This window comes from Salmo trutta, chromosome 6 (assembly GCF_901001165.1).
Source record: "Salmo trutta chromosome 6, fSalTru1.1, whole genome shotgun sequence".
NCBI lineage: Eukaryota > Metazoa > Chordata > Actinopteri > Salmoniformes > Salmonidae > Salmo > Salmo trutta.
This window is the reverse complement of record NC_042962.1, coordinates 21602626-21622669: the sequence shown is the minus strand read 5'-3', so window position 1 is coordinate 21622669 and position 20044 is coordinate 21602626. Positions and strand designations below refer to the sequence as shown.

The 20044-nt window shown below is 38.4% G+C and overlaps 1 protein-coding gene across 1 annotated transcript in view; it reads left to right on the top strand.

Annotated features, from left to right (window-relative positions):
- The window catches only part of LOC115195646 (V-set and transmembrane domain-containing protein 2A), a 30256-nt gene extending 10512 nt beyond the window's left edge, over positions 1–19744 (top strand). The window contains exons 3-5 of the mRNA XM_029755723.1: positions 13635–13685; positions 13969–14299; positions 16781–19744. Of these exons, the coding sequence (XP_029611583.1) occupies positions 13635–13685; positions 13969–14299; positions 16781–16857 (459 nt within the window). The 3' untranslated portion in view covers positions 16858–19744. The remainder of the gene's footprint in view (positions 1–13634; positions 13686–13968; positions 14300–16780) is intronic.
- Positions 19745–20044: the final 300 nt, after the last annotated feature.

Genomic DNA, 20044 nt, shown 5'->3' with positions numbered 1-20044 from the left:
GCAAAGAAACAACTACTAAAGGACACCAATAAGAATAAAAGACTTGCTTGGGCCAAGAAACACGAGCAATGGACATTAGACCGGTGTAATCTGTCCCTTGGTCTGATGAGTCCAAATTTGAGATTTTTGGTTCCAACCGCCGTGTATTTGTGAGACGCAGAGTAGGTGAACGAAAGTTCTCCGCAAGTGTGGTTTCCACTGTGAAGCATGGAGGAGGAGGTGTGATGGTGTGGGGGGGCTTTGCTGGTGGGACTGTCAGTGATTTATTTAGAATTCAAGGCACACTTAAACAGCATTGCTACCACAGCATTCTTCAGCAATACCCCATCCCATCTGGTTCGAGGGCTAATTGACCAAGAAGGAGAGTGATGGAGTGCTACGTCAGATGGTTTGGGTTGAGTTGGACCATAGAGTGAAGGATAAGCAGCTAACAAGTGCTTAACATATGTGGGAACTCCTTCAAGACTGTTGGAAAAGCATTCCAGGTGAAGCTGGTTGAGAGAATGCCAAGAGTGTGCAAAGCTGTCAAATATATTTTGATTTGTTTAACACTTGTTTGGTTACTACGTGATTCCATATGTGTTATTTCATACTGTTGATGTCTTCACTATTAATCTACAATGTAGAAAATTGTAAAAATAAAAAAAACTCTTGAATGAGTAGGTGTGTCCAAACATTTGACTGGTACTGTATGACATACTGTACAATTGTAAAGCATGCAGCTGTGATAGGATTGTGAGTTTGCTCAACTAAATGTTCCACACACAAACTTTTGATTGTGTGTGCCCAACAACTTTTTTTCTTTGCAATCTCACAAACATATTGTACCTGATTGCCTTTAAATTGTACGTTGAACCAACATTTATTTTTACAGTGTACACAGAAACCAATACTGTATCGGTACACAGTTTGGGTTTTCTTAGCTGTTTGAAATTCAAGGTCAATGTCTACTTTGGATAAATAATCTTGGGATTCCTTGCTCTCAGGTGGGAGAAGAGAGAAGCCATTTTCAGTGAGTGAAATAAGTCATTTCAATCAATGTGTCAATCATGGAGCAGACCAGATATCTATTTGAGGGGGAGAGGTATCAATCACCCATGCGTGCCAGCTTCCAGGAGTGTTAAGCGTTACTGCTCTGTGGTGCCTCAACACCCTCATGTTGACCTACGGTGACAGGTTATATCATGTGGTTGTGAAACGCATGTTAACACATTCTATACGTGGATATACCCCACTGTTAGGTTGGCTTTACATAAAACAAAGCAGTGGAAGTGGTCTGATACAATATGTGCTATTGGCATCGTTGAGAGAAACGTGTGTATTTGTTTCCAGCTGGAATCTCTTTAATTTGATTCTATTCAGTATGATTGTATCAATCCCCTCAAAGGGAGTTTGATAATGATTCATCAAAATGACTGATATCAGTCCAGGTACTACACTTTAGTAATTAGTGCACTTTTATTATATTGGATTGCTTGTTTGTCATCGTTATTAAGGCTCTGATATTTTGGGATTTTTGAGGCAACATTTAACCTAAGCCTGCATTGTAGTCTCACTGTTATTGTATTTTTTTGTTTTGTTTTTAGTGGTATGTGATGCCCATTTATATGTTGCATCATATGAGGCCTACTGTATCAACTTCAAAGCATGTATGGATTCCCCAAGAAATTCTAGACGGGCACTCATATTCTCTCTCTCTCTCTCTCTCTCTCTCTCTCTCTCTCTCTCTCAACTTTCTGTTGCCTAAAAGGGTTCTTTTGCATTTAGAATCAAAGCATCCATTGAAGCACAGCTTTTCAATAATGCATTACATACAGTACCTTCCCTTGGTATGCCAGTTGTAAGGAAAACATGGCTTTACTTTTAAACCCTTAAGCAAGTGTAAAATAATATTGATTTGAGGTATTCAGGTATTATTGCGTTTGAGGAATTTCATATGTGCCAATGCCACATAAATACGACTTTTGCTCAGTTTCTACTGATTAAGTCATTTCTGAAGGTCATGGGTCAATACTTTGCTAAATACTTTGACTGGTCAATGAACAGGCCATGTGTACATTACTTGGATTGTTATGCTACTGTACTACCCATCACAGTGTATGATGTACACAACTGTACAAGTTAAGAATAGACCGGTAATTATAAAAACAAAAAGCTGTGGATATTATGCTATCTCAAGATCTGTAATCCGTCAGTGATTTTGACTTAAATACCTCAAGATGTTTTTAATGGTTGATTGATGTGCCAATTAACTTCCATCAAATTGGATAATAGCTTATAGTGTTATTAGACTGTGCATATTAAAGTTAGCTTCATAATTACAGTGATTATTCAACATGAACGTGAATAATGTATTATAAAACTTTTTTTGTTATAAAAAATACTAAGGGTCTTACCATACGTAGCGACTTCTTGCCCAGACTTATTAACAACATCAATGCCAGTGAAGATATATATATAGAAAGTGTAGCAGCAGTCTTCCTTCAACATCTATCCATAGAAATCCGGAGGTAGTCTATAAGTTATTTTGTAAGATGTTGTTCTTCCTTGAACTATGTATGTTTGAGGTCCCAAAGGCTCAGTTTCATCGCCTGTCTTTTTCTCCACTGTGAGTCATAACACACAACCTCTGCCAATTCTGAAAAGCCAATGCTTTACTTTAACATATTTCTTGAAACTTAATCTTGGGTCCTGTTTCTACACTGGGAGCATCTCAAGGGCTGAGTAGGAGTGTTGTTTCATCCACAAGACTCAGCTTTTTCCTTTTTTAATGTTCATTTAATGGAATGCCTTCTAAACAGCATTGAAATGCAGACATTATTACTTTACACTATTTGCAGAGTGATTTATCTCAAACTCTTTTCACAATTCCTCTGAGAAGGTGATGATAAATTATGCAGATTTAATGCAAACAGCACTACAATATATGCAATGCAATCATGAGCTACATGTACAGTATTCCCAGTGGTGGGAAAAAGTACCCAAATGACATACTTGAGTAAAAGTAAAGATACCTTAAAAGAAAATGACTTAAGTAAAAATGAAAGTCACCCAGTAAAATACTACTTGAGTAAAAGTCTAAAAGTATTTGGTTTTAAATATACTTAAGTATCTAAATTAAATGTAATCACTAAAATATACTAAAGTATCAAAATTAAAAGTATAAATCATTTCAAATTCCTTATATGAAGCAAACCAGACAGCACGATTTCCGTGTTTTTGTTAATTTACGAACATAATTTACAAACGAAGCAATTGTGTTTAGTGAGTCTGCCAGATCAGAGGCAGTAGGGATGACCAGGGATGTTCTCTTGATAGGTGTGTGAATTAGACAATTTTCCAGTCTTGCTAAGCATTAAAAAATGTAACGAGTAAGAGTGGAGTAAAAGTAAAAGTTGTCAAAAATATAAATAGGAGAGTAAAGTACAGATACCCACCAAAAATACTTAAGTAGTACTTTAAAGTATTTTTACTTAAGTACTTTACACCACTGAGTATTCCAAACTTGTTTTGTCCCGTCTATTTAAAATATTTGCTATTCTTAACACCTTTGCACATTTGGAAGGCTGTTAAGATGACTGAATCTGAGTCCTACACTCTCTCATATCGGGAGATACTGCTGTGTAACTATTTTACATGTAATTGCCATTGCAGCACCTGACACTTGACCAATTGCAGTGGAGCATTTGCTGCTCTTTCCATGTGAGAAGAACTCAAGAACATGATTTCAGTGACTATAATTAACATTAACAACAGATCTTGGGCCATAACGTCTTGAGCGCCTACTCAAGAGTCAGTGAAGTTTGTAATTAGCGAGCACTTACAAGGCTGCATGGTGTTTTATGTACTCCAACTTAACACACTCTAACGTTATTATCGGGCACTTGATGTTATCACAGAGGACTTGTTTAAAGGTTCAGAGATTTTGTAAAGAAAGTTCACTTGTAGTTCCCAAAACACATGTTAAAAACGGCACACTAAAAATAGTGTCCATATTAGGATAGCCTCAGACAATGAATCAAGATTGACCGTTGTCTTTCTAAGTGTGTGTGTTTTTTTGTTTTTTTTAACATGCGTTTTGGACTCTAAGTTGTTACTAACCAGCAACTTAAAGAAAACACATTGCTGAACACAGGGCTTTTACTTTTTGAATCAAATCAAAGTTTATTCGTCACATGCACATGAAACAGTGAAATGCTTACTTGCAAGCATACTTCAGTCATGCTATGCCTTAGTGCCAATTTTTCAACTGATTGAAAATAGCTGCTAATAAACCTTTGCCTGTTGGCTGTAGTCAAATGACCAAATCACCCTCTAGTGGCTTTATGGGTGGAACATTTTCATAATTTCATAATTAATAAACATAATTATTTTTTTTTATCTGGTGTTTCTTTGTCAAACTGTTTTGTTATATTTCAGTCTTCTGTGATGTATATAAAGTGTAATAGTGGGATGCAAACGGAAAATAATTTAATACATTTCAACGCCATATCTAACATTGTACAGTTGTCTTATTTTATTTAAGGCCATAACCATGTGTGTGATGTGTATACTTTTGTTTCAAAGTAGATTTGTTAAGACTACCAATGAACGCTCTGTGACCCTGATTTAGCCCACTGCGGTAAAAGGTTTTAAAGATTGATTCCACATTTGCGGAAACAGCACCATTTTCACCCAGCGCATTTGTTATCGTCTTGGATTTGTTGATGTAATGGAGGAGAAATGGAGGAGAGGAAGGAGCACAGTAATCCCCCGCACACATTGTGACGTATTTCATTACGCCGTACGGCATCTTCATCTCGTCCCGCTACTGGACGGAGAGCATAGGGTTTCACAATACAAAATGGAGGAGCATAGTATCTTGTCAGAAATCACATTTATTTTGGAAGATTGAAAAACATGACCTTTATTTAAGACAGGAGAAACATTGTTTCAGGTGATAATAAAACATGTTTCGTTCAGTTACTTTTTCCTCAACTTTCCTCAAGTCAAGCTAGTTTACAGAGCAACCAGCTATCTAGATAGCTAAAATCTAGGATAGGTTGAAGATACTGTAGCTAGCGACCTCCACCCAATAATTATCATAAAAAACAAGTGTCATTACCGTCACAATAAAATATAACGGGAGGCAACAGTCAAAATATAATTGGCTTAACAACCAATGTGTATTATTTAACATTAGGCTACTATAATAGTACTACTCACTTATAGGAATGGGTAATTGTCCCATAAAGCCATTGCTGAAAACCACATATTATTTTCTTGCTCTGTGGTCTGGTAACTTTGTTCTATTGACGGACTCTGGCTCAGTTGTTTCGCAACTGTGCCTTTAACCGCAAGGGGGCGCTGCGATACCATTCTGTTGTGGACGGTCCCCATTGAAATGAATGACATCAGGTGTAACGCAACGGACTGCTTAGATGTAATGTGAGTAGGGCTTAAGTGTAGTAAAAGAAAACGCAGTACACATTCTGCTATTCTGTCACGGCTGTCAAAAGGAGAGGACCAAGGTGCAGCGTGTGTGTAGTTCCACATTTTATTTAATCTGTGAAACTTTGCAATACATAAATAAACTGAATCGACAAAACAACCGTGACGCAGAGGAGAAACAAACACTAGTCAAAAATAAATTACCCACAAACCCAGGTGGAAAAAAACCCTATTTAAGTATGATCTCCAATTAGAGACAACGAGGACCAGCTGCCTCTAATTGGAGATCATCCCAAACAAAACCAACATAGAAATACAAAACATAGAAAAACACCCCCTGTCACGCCCTGACCTACTCTACCATAGAAAATAACAACTTACTATGGTCAGGACGTGACATAATCTATTGCGAGTGCAAGGGGAAAAGAACAGTGTTAGTTGTTTGTAGTAACTAGTTTGTTGTTGTAATATCCAAAACTGACGTGGCAATTCCACCAAATAAAGACTCAAGTGTTACCGAAAGTGAATCTACATCCAAGTTGATCGTCTTTCATTTGGTTGTTGGCTTGGGCAGGCTCTAGTAACACTATCGTATCGTATTGCTCCTCAATTCCTCCGACAGTGAGGGGGGAATAGCTTGTTGAGCTCAAGGGGCTTAGGCCAGCTTTTGAAGGATGAGAGGGCGAGTCTAGTTGTTTATTTATTTGTATGATTAGTACAATGTACAACAAAAATATATCAAAAGTGAGAAGTTAGCTAACAGCTCATTTACGTCTGTAGTCCCCGTGCAGGTGAACATAAAAACATGAAAACATTATATACGAAAGGACAACATACATACTGTACATCAGACATGTAAAAGCATAAAGGCCATAGAGACACGTTTCAACATGTTGTTGCTGCTTTTCTTAGACCTGATTTGTTTTTAAATCAAGACTGCCTCTGATTAAATGTAACACAGAGGCCTATAGACAATAACATAAGGATCATGACAGAAATAATCAAATAAGCCAGACAATCGGAATGATGGGTGGAAGTGCAGTAGGTCTATACTGTATTTCAACGTAGATAATACCATTTGGTTGCAGGGACCAGGGCGGCCCCTTGCTTTTTACGCAGTAATTGTGGGACTCATTTTACAAGAAGTCAATTTCAGTTTGCATGAGAAATAGCAGTGTGTCACAGTGGAGGGTTTTTGTAATAAAGAGACAAGAGATTGAAATTGAGATACTCCAAACTGCTGAGAGTGTGTCGAGCTCAGAAGGCAGCCAGGCGTCGAAAATGAAATATAAATGAGAAAGCAATGGCTCTTTTGTTTCTTATTGTCACTTTAAACTTTTGCATCAATCTCAAAAGACATTCAGTCAATCTAAAGAATGCGTGTAAATTAAACAGAACACATTCGCAGGCGAAGGGGTATCATTATTGATGAAAATGGGCATTCTAAGACTACAAGTCTATTTCCCATTTGAAAAACCAAGTTGTTCAGTTCCGCTCAAGCTACAGATAGGCTTATGCTTGTGTACATTTGTATAGATTTCTCTCATTATGAAATCAGCACATTTCCACGACAGTCTGCAAGTGGCCTATAAAGGTCTATTACACTTCATGATAAATGTCTGGATTCTGAAATAATATCTGAAATTCATTATTTCACAATTAAGTAAGTTGCATTTGTTTGTACAAGGCTAAATAACTAATGGAGTTCGACAGTTAAATGCCCAGCAGTTTTATGGTTCGCAAAGCCAATTTAAATTCACCGGACCCAATTGGGATAAAGCACCCCATAAAGCTGTGATCCAGAACTGAACTGGAGAGACAGGCGAGGCATACTCCAATCTCTTTCTGCTGGACCTATTCTTTGGTTATTGAAGGGTAGATGAATGTCAGAGTATTGTAGAGTATGTCCACTTTAAGAAATACATGATGTCTGAATACAGAGGGAAACCAGGTAGGCAGATGTGAATGGATGTCTTTCTTTTAAGATGATGATCTACCCCAGGTGACATATATTGTTTTATCACGGGGCAGTTTGTAAAGAAAAAGATTGAGATAGATGACTTTGGTGAAATCCATGCAGAAGCCCCACCAATTACCTTCACATAACCACAGTGTTAATTTCGTCACCAAAAATAGTAGCTAAAATATTGAACAAGCACCTATTTTTCAGTGACAGTTGACGAGACTTTAACTGACTAAAAAACTATAACTAAACTAAAATAATTTTTCAGTTCACTAAAACAAGTCGAGACGAAATTATCTCTGTGACTAAAATCAGACTACTAAGTGGAATGGACAATAGTTTTTGGAGAGATTGAGAGCTTTTCAGTGATGAGCACAATTAATATTAGCAGCACAGATGTTCTGTGTAGGAGTGGGAAGGATGTGCCACACTCGGCACACACAGCCTACCCTACATCAGCTCATGAGCTGCGGGGGAGCAAGCGATGAGTGTGCAGACAAGCTCCACTCTGGCTCCGCCTCTGATCATACACATTGCACAGGGGACTCTCTTGCTTCCCCATAGCTAACCAGTCAGCACCAGCCTTCTAGTTAGAGACCCTTTTCCTGGTTAAAACCTGTTGAGGCCAGGGGGCAGGATCTTATCCCGGTATTGGGATTCATTGTCATGTGACCATGGCGGGGAATTCAAAACTGCAAGAGTAATCATTTCAAATAATCAAATAATCAACTATTTTCCTCCATTTGAAAGATATATCTCCTAAATCTAACCACGCTGTCCGATTTTCAGAGGCTTTACGGAGAATGCATAAAGTTAGGTTATGTGAGGAGAGTACATTGACAATAGCTGCGTGTAATGTTTAGCCAATTCAAAGAAGGGCATCAACAGACAGAAAACTAGCTAGAATTATGCACTTACCTTTGACAATCTGCATCAGATGACACTCATAGGACATTATGTTATACAATACATGCATTTTTAGTTCCATCAAGTTCATATTTATATCCAAAAACAGCATTTACAGTCGCGGTGAAATTCAGAATTTTTTTCGGCTCGAATGCTCCCAGTGAATCTAGCATTACAAATCACGGAATTACGATTCAAAAACATTGGTAAATTATAATATTGTCATTCAAAGAATAATATATTATCATCTCGTAATTGCTACCGAATGGCCAGATCTCAAAATAACTTTACTGGGAAATCACATTTTGCAATAAACTTGGTACTATGCTAACAACAATAAGCTGTAAGCTAAGCTAAGCTAAGCTATACCGTTAGCATTAGCATCATCTAATATCGATAATAACATTCTAAATATCCCCTTACCTTTGATTATCTCCATCAGAAGGCGCTGCCAGAGATCCCAGGTCCAGAACAAATGTGGTTTCTTTTGACAAAGTTATAATTTATGTCCAAATAGTTAGCGTTCAGTAGGCTCCCACAAAATGAGGTGGGCAGTGTAAAGTCACGCCGAAAAGCTAAAGAAAACCTAGTAAATAATCTATTTACGTTTCTTCAAACATGTCAAACGTTGTTTAGCATTAATCTTTTGGTCCATTTTTAACGTGAAACATCAGTAAACATCAGTAATATTTTCACACAACCTATCAAGTGTCTAGAATAAACGATTATGACAAAGACACTCTTCTCAGATTCATGCGCAGGCGCAAAAAATGAAGTGATGACGTGTCAACTTGTAAGCATTCTAATTCGGTCTGTATTCATCACAGATGCTTCAAACAACTTTCTAAAGATCGTTGACATCTAGTGGAAGCCTTAGGAGTTGCGAACTGAATCCTTTCTCACTGTGGTATCTGTAAAACAATGACACTAAATAGTACAGTCACAAAATTCTCATTTTTTTAAATCTATTTTTCACAGGTTTTTGCCTGCAATATGAGTTTTGTTATACTTACAGACACCATTCAAACTGTTTTAGAAAATTCAGAGTGTTTTCTATCCAAATCTGGTAATAATATGCATATCCTAGCTTCTGAGTTGGTGTAGGAGGCAGTTAAAAATGGGCACATATTTTTTTCAAAATTCTCAATACTGCCCCCGTGGCCCGTAGAGGTTAAGAAACACAAGCTGTTTTAAGAAATTAAAAACAATAGCAGAATTAAGTTTAACAGTAATACAACGATCTAGCTATGTTTTTCGCTCCCTTGAGTATAGAAACGTTTTGTAATTTGTAGTCTCGCTCATCCTTACTGAATTTCATAGCCAGGTTCTGTAGCGAACGTACTAGCCAAGTCTCCCTCTTTTCCTCAGAGGAAACAGCTTGATTCTAGCCATTACCGTTCAAAATATATGTTTTCTTCTCTATGTTTTTTTTCTTTCTATCGTGCATTGGCGGGCCGCATTTTACATTCATTAAGCATATCGCAGGCTGTTCTAAAAGTATGCTACTTGCGGACCGGAATGTTAACCATATCAAACACCTGAAACAGATTTTTCTGCAATCTAAAAATATAATCTTTATGCTTAATTCTATGTAAAAAATATGTTACTTTTTCCGCATATCTAAGCATACATCTTGAACTACCTGTATCCTCCTGACTGGTGGTTATCTTTTAAAATAAACTAAATATGCTTCTCAGCATCTTTGCTAAACTCTAGGTAAACTATTGAAAGGAATGTGAGTCTTATTCAATACATTTAGTAATTGCTTGCTTTTCTAAATTGCTTGCTTTTCTAGAGTCTTTATCCTACTCTGTTTATCTTATATCCTATTGCATAGTCACCTTACCCATATACACACAGTACCTACCTCCATCACTCCAGTATCCCTGCACATTGTAAATATGGTATTGAAACTGACCCTGTATATACAGTAGTATGCTTACTTACTTACTTATCGTGTTCTTCATTTTTCTTCTTATTTCTGTTTTTTCTAGTATTACAATGTTATTGATTATTGCATTGTTGAGTTTTTAGTTTGCAAGAAAGGCAAACTTGAAACTTGAATCTAACAACCTTGCCAGCAGGCATGCCAGCTAAGATAGTTAGACAAGCTAGCTACTCTAACTTGATTGATAGCCTGAAATGGCTTCTTATTAGATAGTTATGACATTGGGAAATTGGGAACCTATCTGGACTAGCTAAACCCAACTTCAACTTTATTATTTTTAACAGGACAAATCTGATGGGGAACATGCCCCTGTGCCCCGTATGGGCAAGACGCCTCTGTCTTTAGGCTACACCTTGTTCAGTCATGTTACCTCATTAGCTGGTTATAGCTAACAACCTGGGGCACGTTCAGCAGGGCACAACATTTTGGAACGTTCAGATAGATGTAGAACAAACATGCCTCTCTGGCAAATAGAATGAGGAATAACGTAGGTTCTATTCATAGAATTTCTATCAGCAACGTTTTGCAACTGAACGTTGCCCTGGTAACATTACCAGTAGTCTATGGATAGAAAAATGTTTATTGACTAAATCCCTCTTGCCACTACACTATATCTGACTGGGTAACTTTATATTGAGTTAATGTGGACCCTAGTGACTTAGACTTGAGCACTTGGACCAGGACTTGAGCACGGGGACTCGGACTTCAACCATAAGGACTCGTGACTCGTCTCGTGACTCAACCATTGGTAACTCGGACTTGGACTCGGATTGAAGCATGTGGGACATGGGACTCGATTTGGACTCAAGGTTTAGTGACTCGACTACATCACTGGGCAAAACAGTCATCAGCCCCCGTTCTACTTTTGGACATAAATGTGGCTGGGGTGTCTGTGGAATGGTGATAACAATGGCAATGACGGGACCGAGTGATGGAGGTGCAACCCATACTAATTTGCGGCACCATCTGGTGATTGTGCTTCTCTCTCTCTCTCTCTCTCTCTCTTTCTCTCTCTCTCTCTCTCTGCACTTGTGTGAGTCTGTTTGTTTTATATGTAATATGCAGTATCTATGTAGGCTGAATTCAGAATTTACATGGCCAGATAATTGTTATATATTCTTATATAGGTTTGTCATACTTTTACTGTTGGGAAGAGAATAGGATGTTATGCAGAAAAATATGTTGGTAGGACAAGGCTATGTATGTTTGTGCACATGGAAGTCAGTGATTTATGTTTACTAGTAGGTTAATGAGGCAATACAAATGTGACGTGAATAAATGTGAAAGAGCATTTAGTTGACTAAAATGGCCCACTGTTTTCATCATTTTGACAATAACTAGACTAAATCATTATTCAAATGACAAAAATGTGACTTAATGATATTTTAGTCAAAATGACTGATTAGAATTACATCTAAAAAGAGTGTCAAAATGACCACTGCATCACCATCAACTTTGTCTTGGCAATTCAAAAGAGAATGGTCTGTCTGAGATGGTGAGGGTAAACTGTTAACTTTTGTGCCTTTTTTGTCTGACATCTGTAAACATTGATGACGACAGAAAAAGAACAAACAGTCAATCTGTCTGTTATTAGTATTGATCAGAATTGGAAAAATGTGTTATATTGTAAGTATCGGCTTCTCTGAAGTAATTATATACTTGACACAAAACACTCTCGTTCCGGTTCTCTTAAGTAGCTCCTGTACTTTTCCAGCCTTATTTTAAGTCTCCTGTGGAGCATACAACTTTTATCCCCTCTGTAGCTGTTTCTTTCATGGACTGGTTTAAAAGAGGCTCTGCTGTACCAGACTTTCCCAGGAATAAGTCCATTTGAAATTCAATGCCCATTCCATGATATAGGCTTTGGGCTGTGTTTGCTATAGTGCCAGAGTACTGCCACCAGAGCAAGAACATGTTTTACATTTTTAGCAGACACTCTTATCCAGAGCAATTGGGATCAATTGCCTTGCTCAAGGGAACACCAACAGATTTTTAATCTAGTCAGCTTGGGGATTCAAACCAGCATCCTGTCGGTTACTGGCCCAGCACTCTTAACCTCTAGACTACCTGCTGCTCAACCTAAAGCTGGGTCACTTTTTGATGGCTTTGTGTTTTAACTTCTTTGAGAGTCTCTTATTTGAAGATTTGTTTTGGGTAAAGCCTCCAGACAGTTAATTATGTTTCAGAAGCCTATAGAGAGAACATTTTTTAAGATGATAATGATTTTGAATTATTGCTTGTTCAGTGTCATTTATGAGGAAACATTTGTCAATTGTCAATTTGTCAAAGAGTATAATCATTCTGTTTTCGAACTGCTTCCTTTTACTGACTATCAAAATCCCTTTATTTTATTGATTCTTTTCACAAAGCTTTTCATTCATTCTAAATGTACAGAATGGGGAAGAATATGGGATTTCATTTTCTTTCATTTTAGTCGATCTTTCGTTCAATTGGTATGTTTTGGCTTCTTCCATCTGGGATAAACTGTTTATTGATGTAGCTATCAAACATTTATAGCCATCGATGAATGATGCCGCATTTACACCTGAAATGTACTTTTGAGGAATGCCAGAGGCTTTCTGACTATTTTTGCTTCAGTGACTGTGAAGACTAGACTGGTATAAAAATATATCTATTCTATCATTTTTTTAGAGTGCCACACTCTTACATTCTGACCAGACTGCCATCGCGCGCATGTTGATTTTGTCCACCTACACCAGATGCGATCAGTACAGGCACTTTGAAATATCAAAACAAACTTTGAACCAACTATATTAATTTGGGGACAGGTCGAAAAGCATTAAACATTTATGGCAATTTAGCTAGCTAGCTTGCTGTTGCTAGCTAAATTGTCCTGGGATATAAACATTGGATTGTTATTTTACCTTAAATGCACAAGGTCCTCTACTCCGACAATTAATCCACAAATAAAATGGTAAACCGAGTTTGTTTCTAGTTATCTCTCCTCCTTCAGGCTTTATCTTCTTTGGACTTTATATGGCGGTTGGCAACCAACTCTAAGGTGCATTACCACTACCGACTGGAGTGTGGACCTCAGTTCATCTTCAATCACCCACATGGGTATATGCTCCTAAAAACCAATGAAGAGATGGCACGTGGGTATATCTTCCGGGACTTGCAGCGCGTCAAGCGTCACAAATAGAACCAAGTTCTATTTTAGCGCCTGGCTTCGCAGACGCTCATTGGCGCTCGCAAGCAGTGTGGGTGCAATGATTGAATAACATGTATGTATTTATTTTGCAACACTTGCGCACACAACGCGAACAGTGTGGTCAGCATGTTAGAGTCTCGTAATGCATTGATGTCTCCTTTTCAAACGTATCTTCAGCTTTTTTAAGTGTATTTTTATTTTCTCCGTTTTCTTAGATGGAAATGATACCAGAGCCTGATCCAGACGACGAAGGGACTAAAATAAGTGTAAGTTATTGTATGTACAGAGCTTTTACAGTGTCCATACTAGGGTAACATCATATTTCCTAAATGGACACCATAAGTATGGACACATAAAACCATCACCATTACAACAACTATTTTGCTACACCCGCATTAAGATCTGCTAAACAGGTGTATGTGACCAATAAAATGTGTTTTATGTTTCTGTTGTGTCATTACATGGTTCTTTGTACTGAACCACCAGTTATGTGGATGGGATGTAGTCGCTCCTGCATCATTCATTGAACATCTCTTTATCTCCCTACAGACGGTGAAGGTACAGGGAAACGACATCTCCCACAAACTGCAGATCTCCCGGGTGGGGAAGAGTGACGAGGGCCTGTATGAGTGCAGAGTCACCAACGCCAACTATGGAGAGCTGCTGGAGTACAAGGTCCAGGCCTACCTGAAGGTGAACAGCACCCGGCCCCGCATCAGACCGGTCAAGAAGACGTCCCCCCTGTCCCACCTGACAGCAGATAAGAAGCCCCGCAAGACAGGCTCCACAGCAGCACAAGACGGCATGAGCGCCGACCAGAGGGTCCGCTCTACCTCCAGCTCTCAGACTTCATCAGCCAAGACAGTCAAACACAGTTCAGGTAAGATAACGGCGCCAGAGATTCTGCTTTGGTTTTTCATTGAATTGTTTTTTCCTTCAGTAGGGTAAATCATCAGCCAATCCATCTAACTATTTGTATCTTTTTTCTGTCTTTTATTCTGCCTGTATGTCAGTCTGTCTGTCTGCTTGTCCATCTGCATGTTTCTTGTCTGTCTGCCTTCAGTCTGCTGTCCGCTTGTCAGTTTGTTCCACTTTAAAGCAATTCACCCATGTAGTTAATCAAAAAGACACTGAAGGACACTGTAGCGAGTGAATATTACAATTGAATGTGGAAATACAGCAGAAATAAACCCCCAGACTGCAGTTTGTGATTATGAGGCAGAGGCGCCCCAAATTATGCTGACAACTGTGTGGCGCTGAATGCTCTGTGCGGTGTATGACACTGATAAATGTTCCTCTATTGCTCTCCCTGCGGTCTTACCTTTACTGAGCACTGTTATGACTGGAGGACAGTTACATTGCTGCAAATGCAGGTTTTTGGTCGATGAACAACAATTGTCAAACAATTGGATGAAATTAGACCTGTGAGAGTAAAACGATTTTCCACAATGCCTTACCTGTAAACGATGGCAACTGTTAGCCGAGTAGGAATTAAGTGCATGGTGGTTTGCCTGCATTACGTGCCTGTGCAGAGAAGACCAATGTGTCAGGTCTAGTTACCTCACAGTCTGCATATATTGGTTTTGGCACTGTTGGTTTTTCAACGCTTTGGGTCACTGAAATGAAATACAACAAATGTCCCAGAAGTGATATGTACTGTACCAAAAGGCCTTCAACTTTGTTTAAACTGTGTGGCAAGTCGCCAACCAGTTCTGGAAAATAACTGCTTTCATAGCATCTTCCCAAAGTGCTCATACAACTTCAAACACAGAAGAAGGAATAGCCCTGTCCTATCAGACATGGCTGAGTGGTGAACGACACTGAGAACAGGGAGAATTTGTGAAACACGGGTGTATGACATCGAACCTAGCTACTGTACATTCTGATATCACTAAATCCCATCTGGGATTTGCTACACAAGTCAGACTGTATCACATTTTTTTTCAGTAGCCCACCACTAGCTCCATCCTGTAGGCAGATAGATGGCGCCAGGCCAGCTCTCTCCCTATGGCAGCGGCATATGCCTGGGTGACGCGCCCACCCTCAGCAGGGAGGTCACTCTACCCTATATTTCAAATCTGTATTCCATTAGACAAAATAAGGAGTAAACTGGAGACTCAGGCTGTAAACTATTGGTGGTGGATCAGGTGACTTTACTCTGTGCAATGTAAAGCGATTTGAATCAGTACTTGTACAGCAACAGTACTTGGTTTGGTATTTAGTAGTGTAGTACTCATATTGTAACCTAATTATTTAGTTTGGTTGTGGCAAATTATATGTTTTTTAAAAAGTTTTTCCTGTGACATTACTTTTTCAGTATTTATCTAAGAATTGCATTTAAGCTATATTCAGGGGTTTGAGTATGTTTTAAGGTGGGGCTCTCATGGATGGTGTGAGAGATTCACTGCAAGTCATCAGAGCTGTGTCTATCGGCATGTAAACCTAGTCCAGCCTCCCAGGCTGCGAGCTGATTCATTATTCTCCATGCAGAGGATGTTTTGGCCTAGCGTGATTGCTGCTCCTCTGTGGCAATACTGTTCACTTGATCACCCCGGGCCAAATGAAATCTGGCAGGGAGGAACAGCGGGTTACAGGCCTCCGTCTTTTTCCTCCTCCCGATATTGAGCTTGGCCGAACCATAGTGTCCCCAGACAATTCTCCTCTTAGAACATTGCTGTGCTTAGTCTGATGGAAAAATCCAGTAAATGTCACCATGATTTAGGGAATATTTCATTTTACATTTCCTTAATGCTGCCTTTGTTTCGTAGGATTACTTTTTTTTTGTGCCTCTTTTTCAGTCCCGGCAGGTACCAGAAAAAGTTCATTAGGGAATAAGGTTTCTTCTGATTCTTTTGGACATTGAATTATATTTGATCTTGTGTGTTACAGGGAGATTAAACAGAAGAAAATCTTGCGTCAATATACAGTAGAGCATTGCCATTCAGAATATCTCCCTATCTCTCCCTACTGTACTATACGTTCTGTATCATAATCCTTTGGACAGAAATGCATCAATGCCTTTTTTCCTGTGGTCTTGATCTTATCAATTCAAGGACAATGTCCCTGAGAAGCAAATGAACCAGATGTGCATAAGACTGCCAGGCTTTTCAGTATCATACAGTTGTCAGATGGTGATGCTCAAACATATACAATGCTTTTTTTTGTATTCCATATGCATATTTCATTTAAGAATAAGATAATTCCATATGTGCACAATGTATAAAATGTTTCAGACTAGTGCCATGATAGCTTTCGCATATATTTCTCCGCAGCAGTTCGTGTTAAAGATAAGAACTGTGCAACATATTTTTGTGTGAAGATAAGCACTGTATATGTCCTGACCGTATGCCTTCGTTCACAGGTACTAGGATAGCTACAAGCTACGGACTTGCCATCCTGATTCTTGGCTGTGGCTTTATGAGGGATACCTTGCTATAGTTTCAAGAACTGACTTTTCCTCCCAGCATCACTATGTATGGCCTGTTATTACCACCAAGCAGACAGCACAGTTGGCCCCTTTTTTTCCCACCACTACTCTGCACCCAATGAATTCTTATGACCCATTGTACACAAGAGGCACCTTCTCAAAGACCAGCGGCGGGATTACCTGTTGTGCCAATGTTTCTTCAGCACTCCCAACAATTGAAACAAAATGGAAACCGACAGTGTCTACTTGGAATATCTTTCACAAATACTTTTTTTTTTGGTTTCCTGCAATACATTTATTGTGTCAAAGTAGAAAAAAAGGATCTATATTTGTCTAATATATGAGTATATAATTGTTTTATTTCAAACTCCTTGAACTGTTTATAGCTTACATTCACTATGTTGATCATGTAACTACATTGTACAAGGGTATTCATGCCCCACCCAAAACAAAATAACTACTAAAATACAACAAAATGATGTATAGGCCTAGTTGGATTGCTAAATTAGGGCAACTCGACATTGTATTATTTTAAAATCTGCATATGTATAATCTGCAACTACAATTCTTGAACTTTGTTATTATGGATCTGTTCTCATTCATTCTCACATTCTTTGCTTTTGTACGGTATTTCCTTTGGTATATAAAAACAATACTTCCATCTCTTGTAATTTCCTGATGTGCAACAGCTTCACATGTTATGAAGCATAGTAATGTCAATGTTTATATGTGACTGTGCCAGCAGACCATTCATTTCAATTTGGCTGCACTAATATTGTAAAAAGCCATTAAGAAATGGAATGCTTCACTTAGAGCACAGCTCTAATATTCAAATATGCTCCATTACTGAAAAGAAAAACCTAGGTACTGCTGTAGCCTAATGCTCAGGGGCATTATCTTTGTGTAAAGAATCTCACATTAGCCAAGAAGAGTTCTTATGCCATTTGATGGTGCAATGATGCCCCAATGGTATCTATAGTATACGTTTCTTATCTGTAACACACAGATAAGGACGAGGAAACAGTTTAAAGGTCTTGTGATTAAGAAAATGGTTTTAAATTGTTCTCGCTCTTGTCCATTCTCAATGTTCATCGACACAACGCTTTGACAATCTGACCTCTTGTTTCAGAACCCGTTAGCAGAAGTCGTGGATTCTACTGTTATACTAAACTGTTAATATATATAGATGCTTTCTAAATGTCTATCTGCAATGTTCCATAGACATTCACCACTTGGAATAATTTCTATTCACTATATGGATGCACCTATTTTATGTAGCGTTATTGTTAAGTGCAATGACCACTGGACATATTATGCCACCATAGCTACTGTATGAATAGGTGGTATTGGTAATGGTGCAGCAGCAGTGCTTCAGATCTGCCTTTCAGTTGAGTTGAAGAGGGTATCCATAGACTGAAGAGAGTCTCCATTGTAAAATGTATCATGCGACCAAAGACAGTGGCTATGGCCATACAACATTGACGTTCACCAACATCGATCTCTTTGCACATTGCTTATACTGTAGCCTAGTGTTCTCACATATTGTGCCCCTTTATTCCCTATCTTTTTACAATCTCAGAACGAGGCGGACAATCTGCCCAGATTCACAAAGCACCATCTGTCCATTTCTTCAAATCGTATTTAAAATAACAGCACTTTGGATGGAATAATTATATGTATTGGCAGTACATAAAAATTCCTGGGGCCACTAAGAAGCAGGATTTTGCTTAAGGTCTCCACCGTAAACAGTCTCCAGTCTTCTGTACACAGCGCTGCTGAACTCAGTGAGGGATCTTAACCTGTTGATACAGCAGTTGGAGTTAGCTGACAGAGCAAATAATACAGAAGAATCCAGCTAGAGACATATCCTGATCAGCAAGTCTTGTTAGGGTACAAAATGTGTGGGCTATATACAGTATTTAATCTGCGCTGGTTCCCGGGATGAGAACAGTTAATCTAGCAGAGCTGTGTCATGCTGCTTAACCTCAAATCAATATTAGCCTAAAGTCCATTGAGTAAAAGTTATTTTATGACTATTATGACAAATCCTAACTGTTCAGTTTTGAGGAAGAAGATTTTGAGAACTTGACATCTGCTAGTAGAATGTTTATCACATACTTCTCCAAGCAGGTGAAATGGATAGCATATTTGTGTGCACAGTAAAAGAATGCCTTCAGTCTATCAAATCCCTGTATAAAATTAAAAAAAAAAAAAAAAAAATCTGTAAAACTTGTAAAGTAATCAGCATGTAACCTTTTTTTATCCAAATGTTTAAAAGCAGAGACAAGTTATGTTCTGTATTTGTAACAATGTTGTCATATATTCGTTTTGAAGCACTAACAACAGGAAATGGAATTTAAAAACAACTTTATTGACAGTCTGTTAAGGAGGACCACTTGCCATGGCAGTGTACCTGTTGCAAGGCCTACTGTACTTCAGCAGGAAATGGAATCACTACAGAGTACAAGGTCAAGCAAAGTGGATATATCATTTAAAGGATCGACAACAGTCGTTTGATAAGGGAATTGCGACGTCTGACAATTGTGGTCGCTAACAAGCAACGAAGTCTCACCCCATCAAACAAGATACTATATTATGACATTTGAGCAACTGAAATCCATGGATATTGTTTCAGAAACGACAACACAGCAGTTATGTTTTTTTTATGACGCTGATGTCCATTGTTTCAGCTCCACATAGATGAATTGTTTCCTTATTATGCTTCATCTCAATGCAGTCTTATCTGTTTGTTGACCTTAAATGTTATGACCTGTCATTTTTATTTTATTTGGTACTGTGTGAAGCTTCTGTACTGGAACGTTGCAGCAGTTTGTATTATAATGATGATATCGGAAAAATATTTAAATAAATCATTTTCACAGATGGGATTCAAACACCGCTTCCTCTGCTGGATTCCATCTGTTAAATCGGTAACATATTATGACTTGACTTAGTGAGTACATTGGATGTAGTTCACCGGGCGATCATAGTGTGGCACATAATGGGGCACATACTGCGCATTCAACCATTCCGAGTGGATGTCAGGACAAAGCTTAACGCTGTCTGGTCATAACACCACTGAAATTTTTAGAGAGGTTCAAACCACAAAAAGTATCTTTACCCTGGTTGCAGTTATAACAACTAAAATGTTTTATCTAATAAGATAGCAATGCTGCCAACTGGATATTCTTCTTTTAA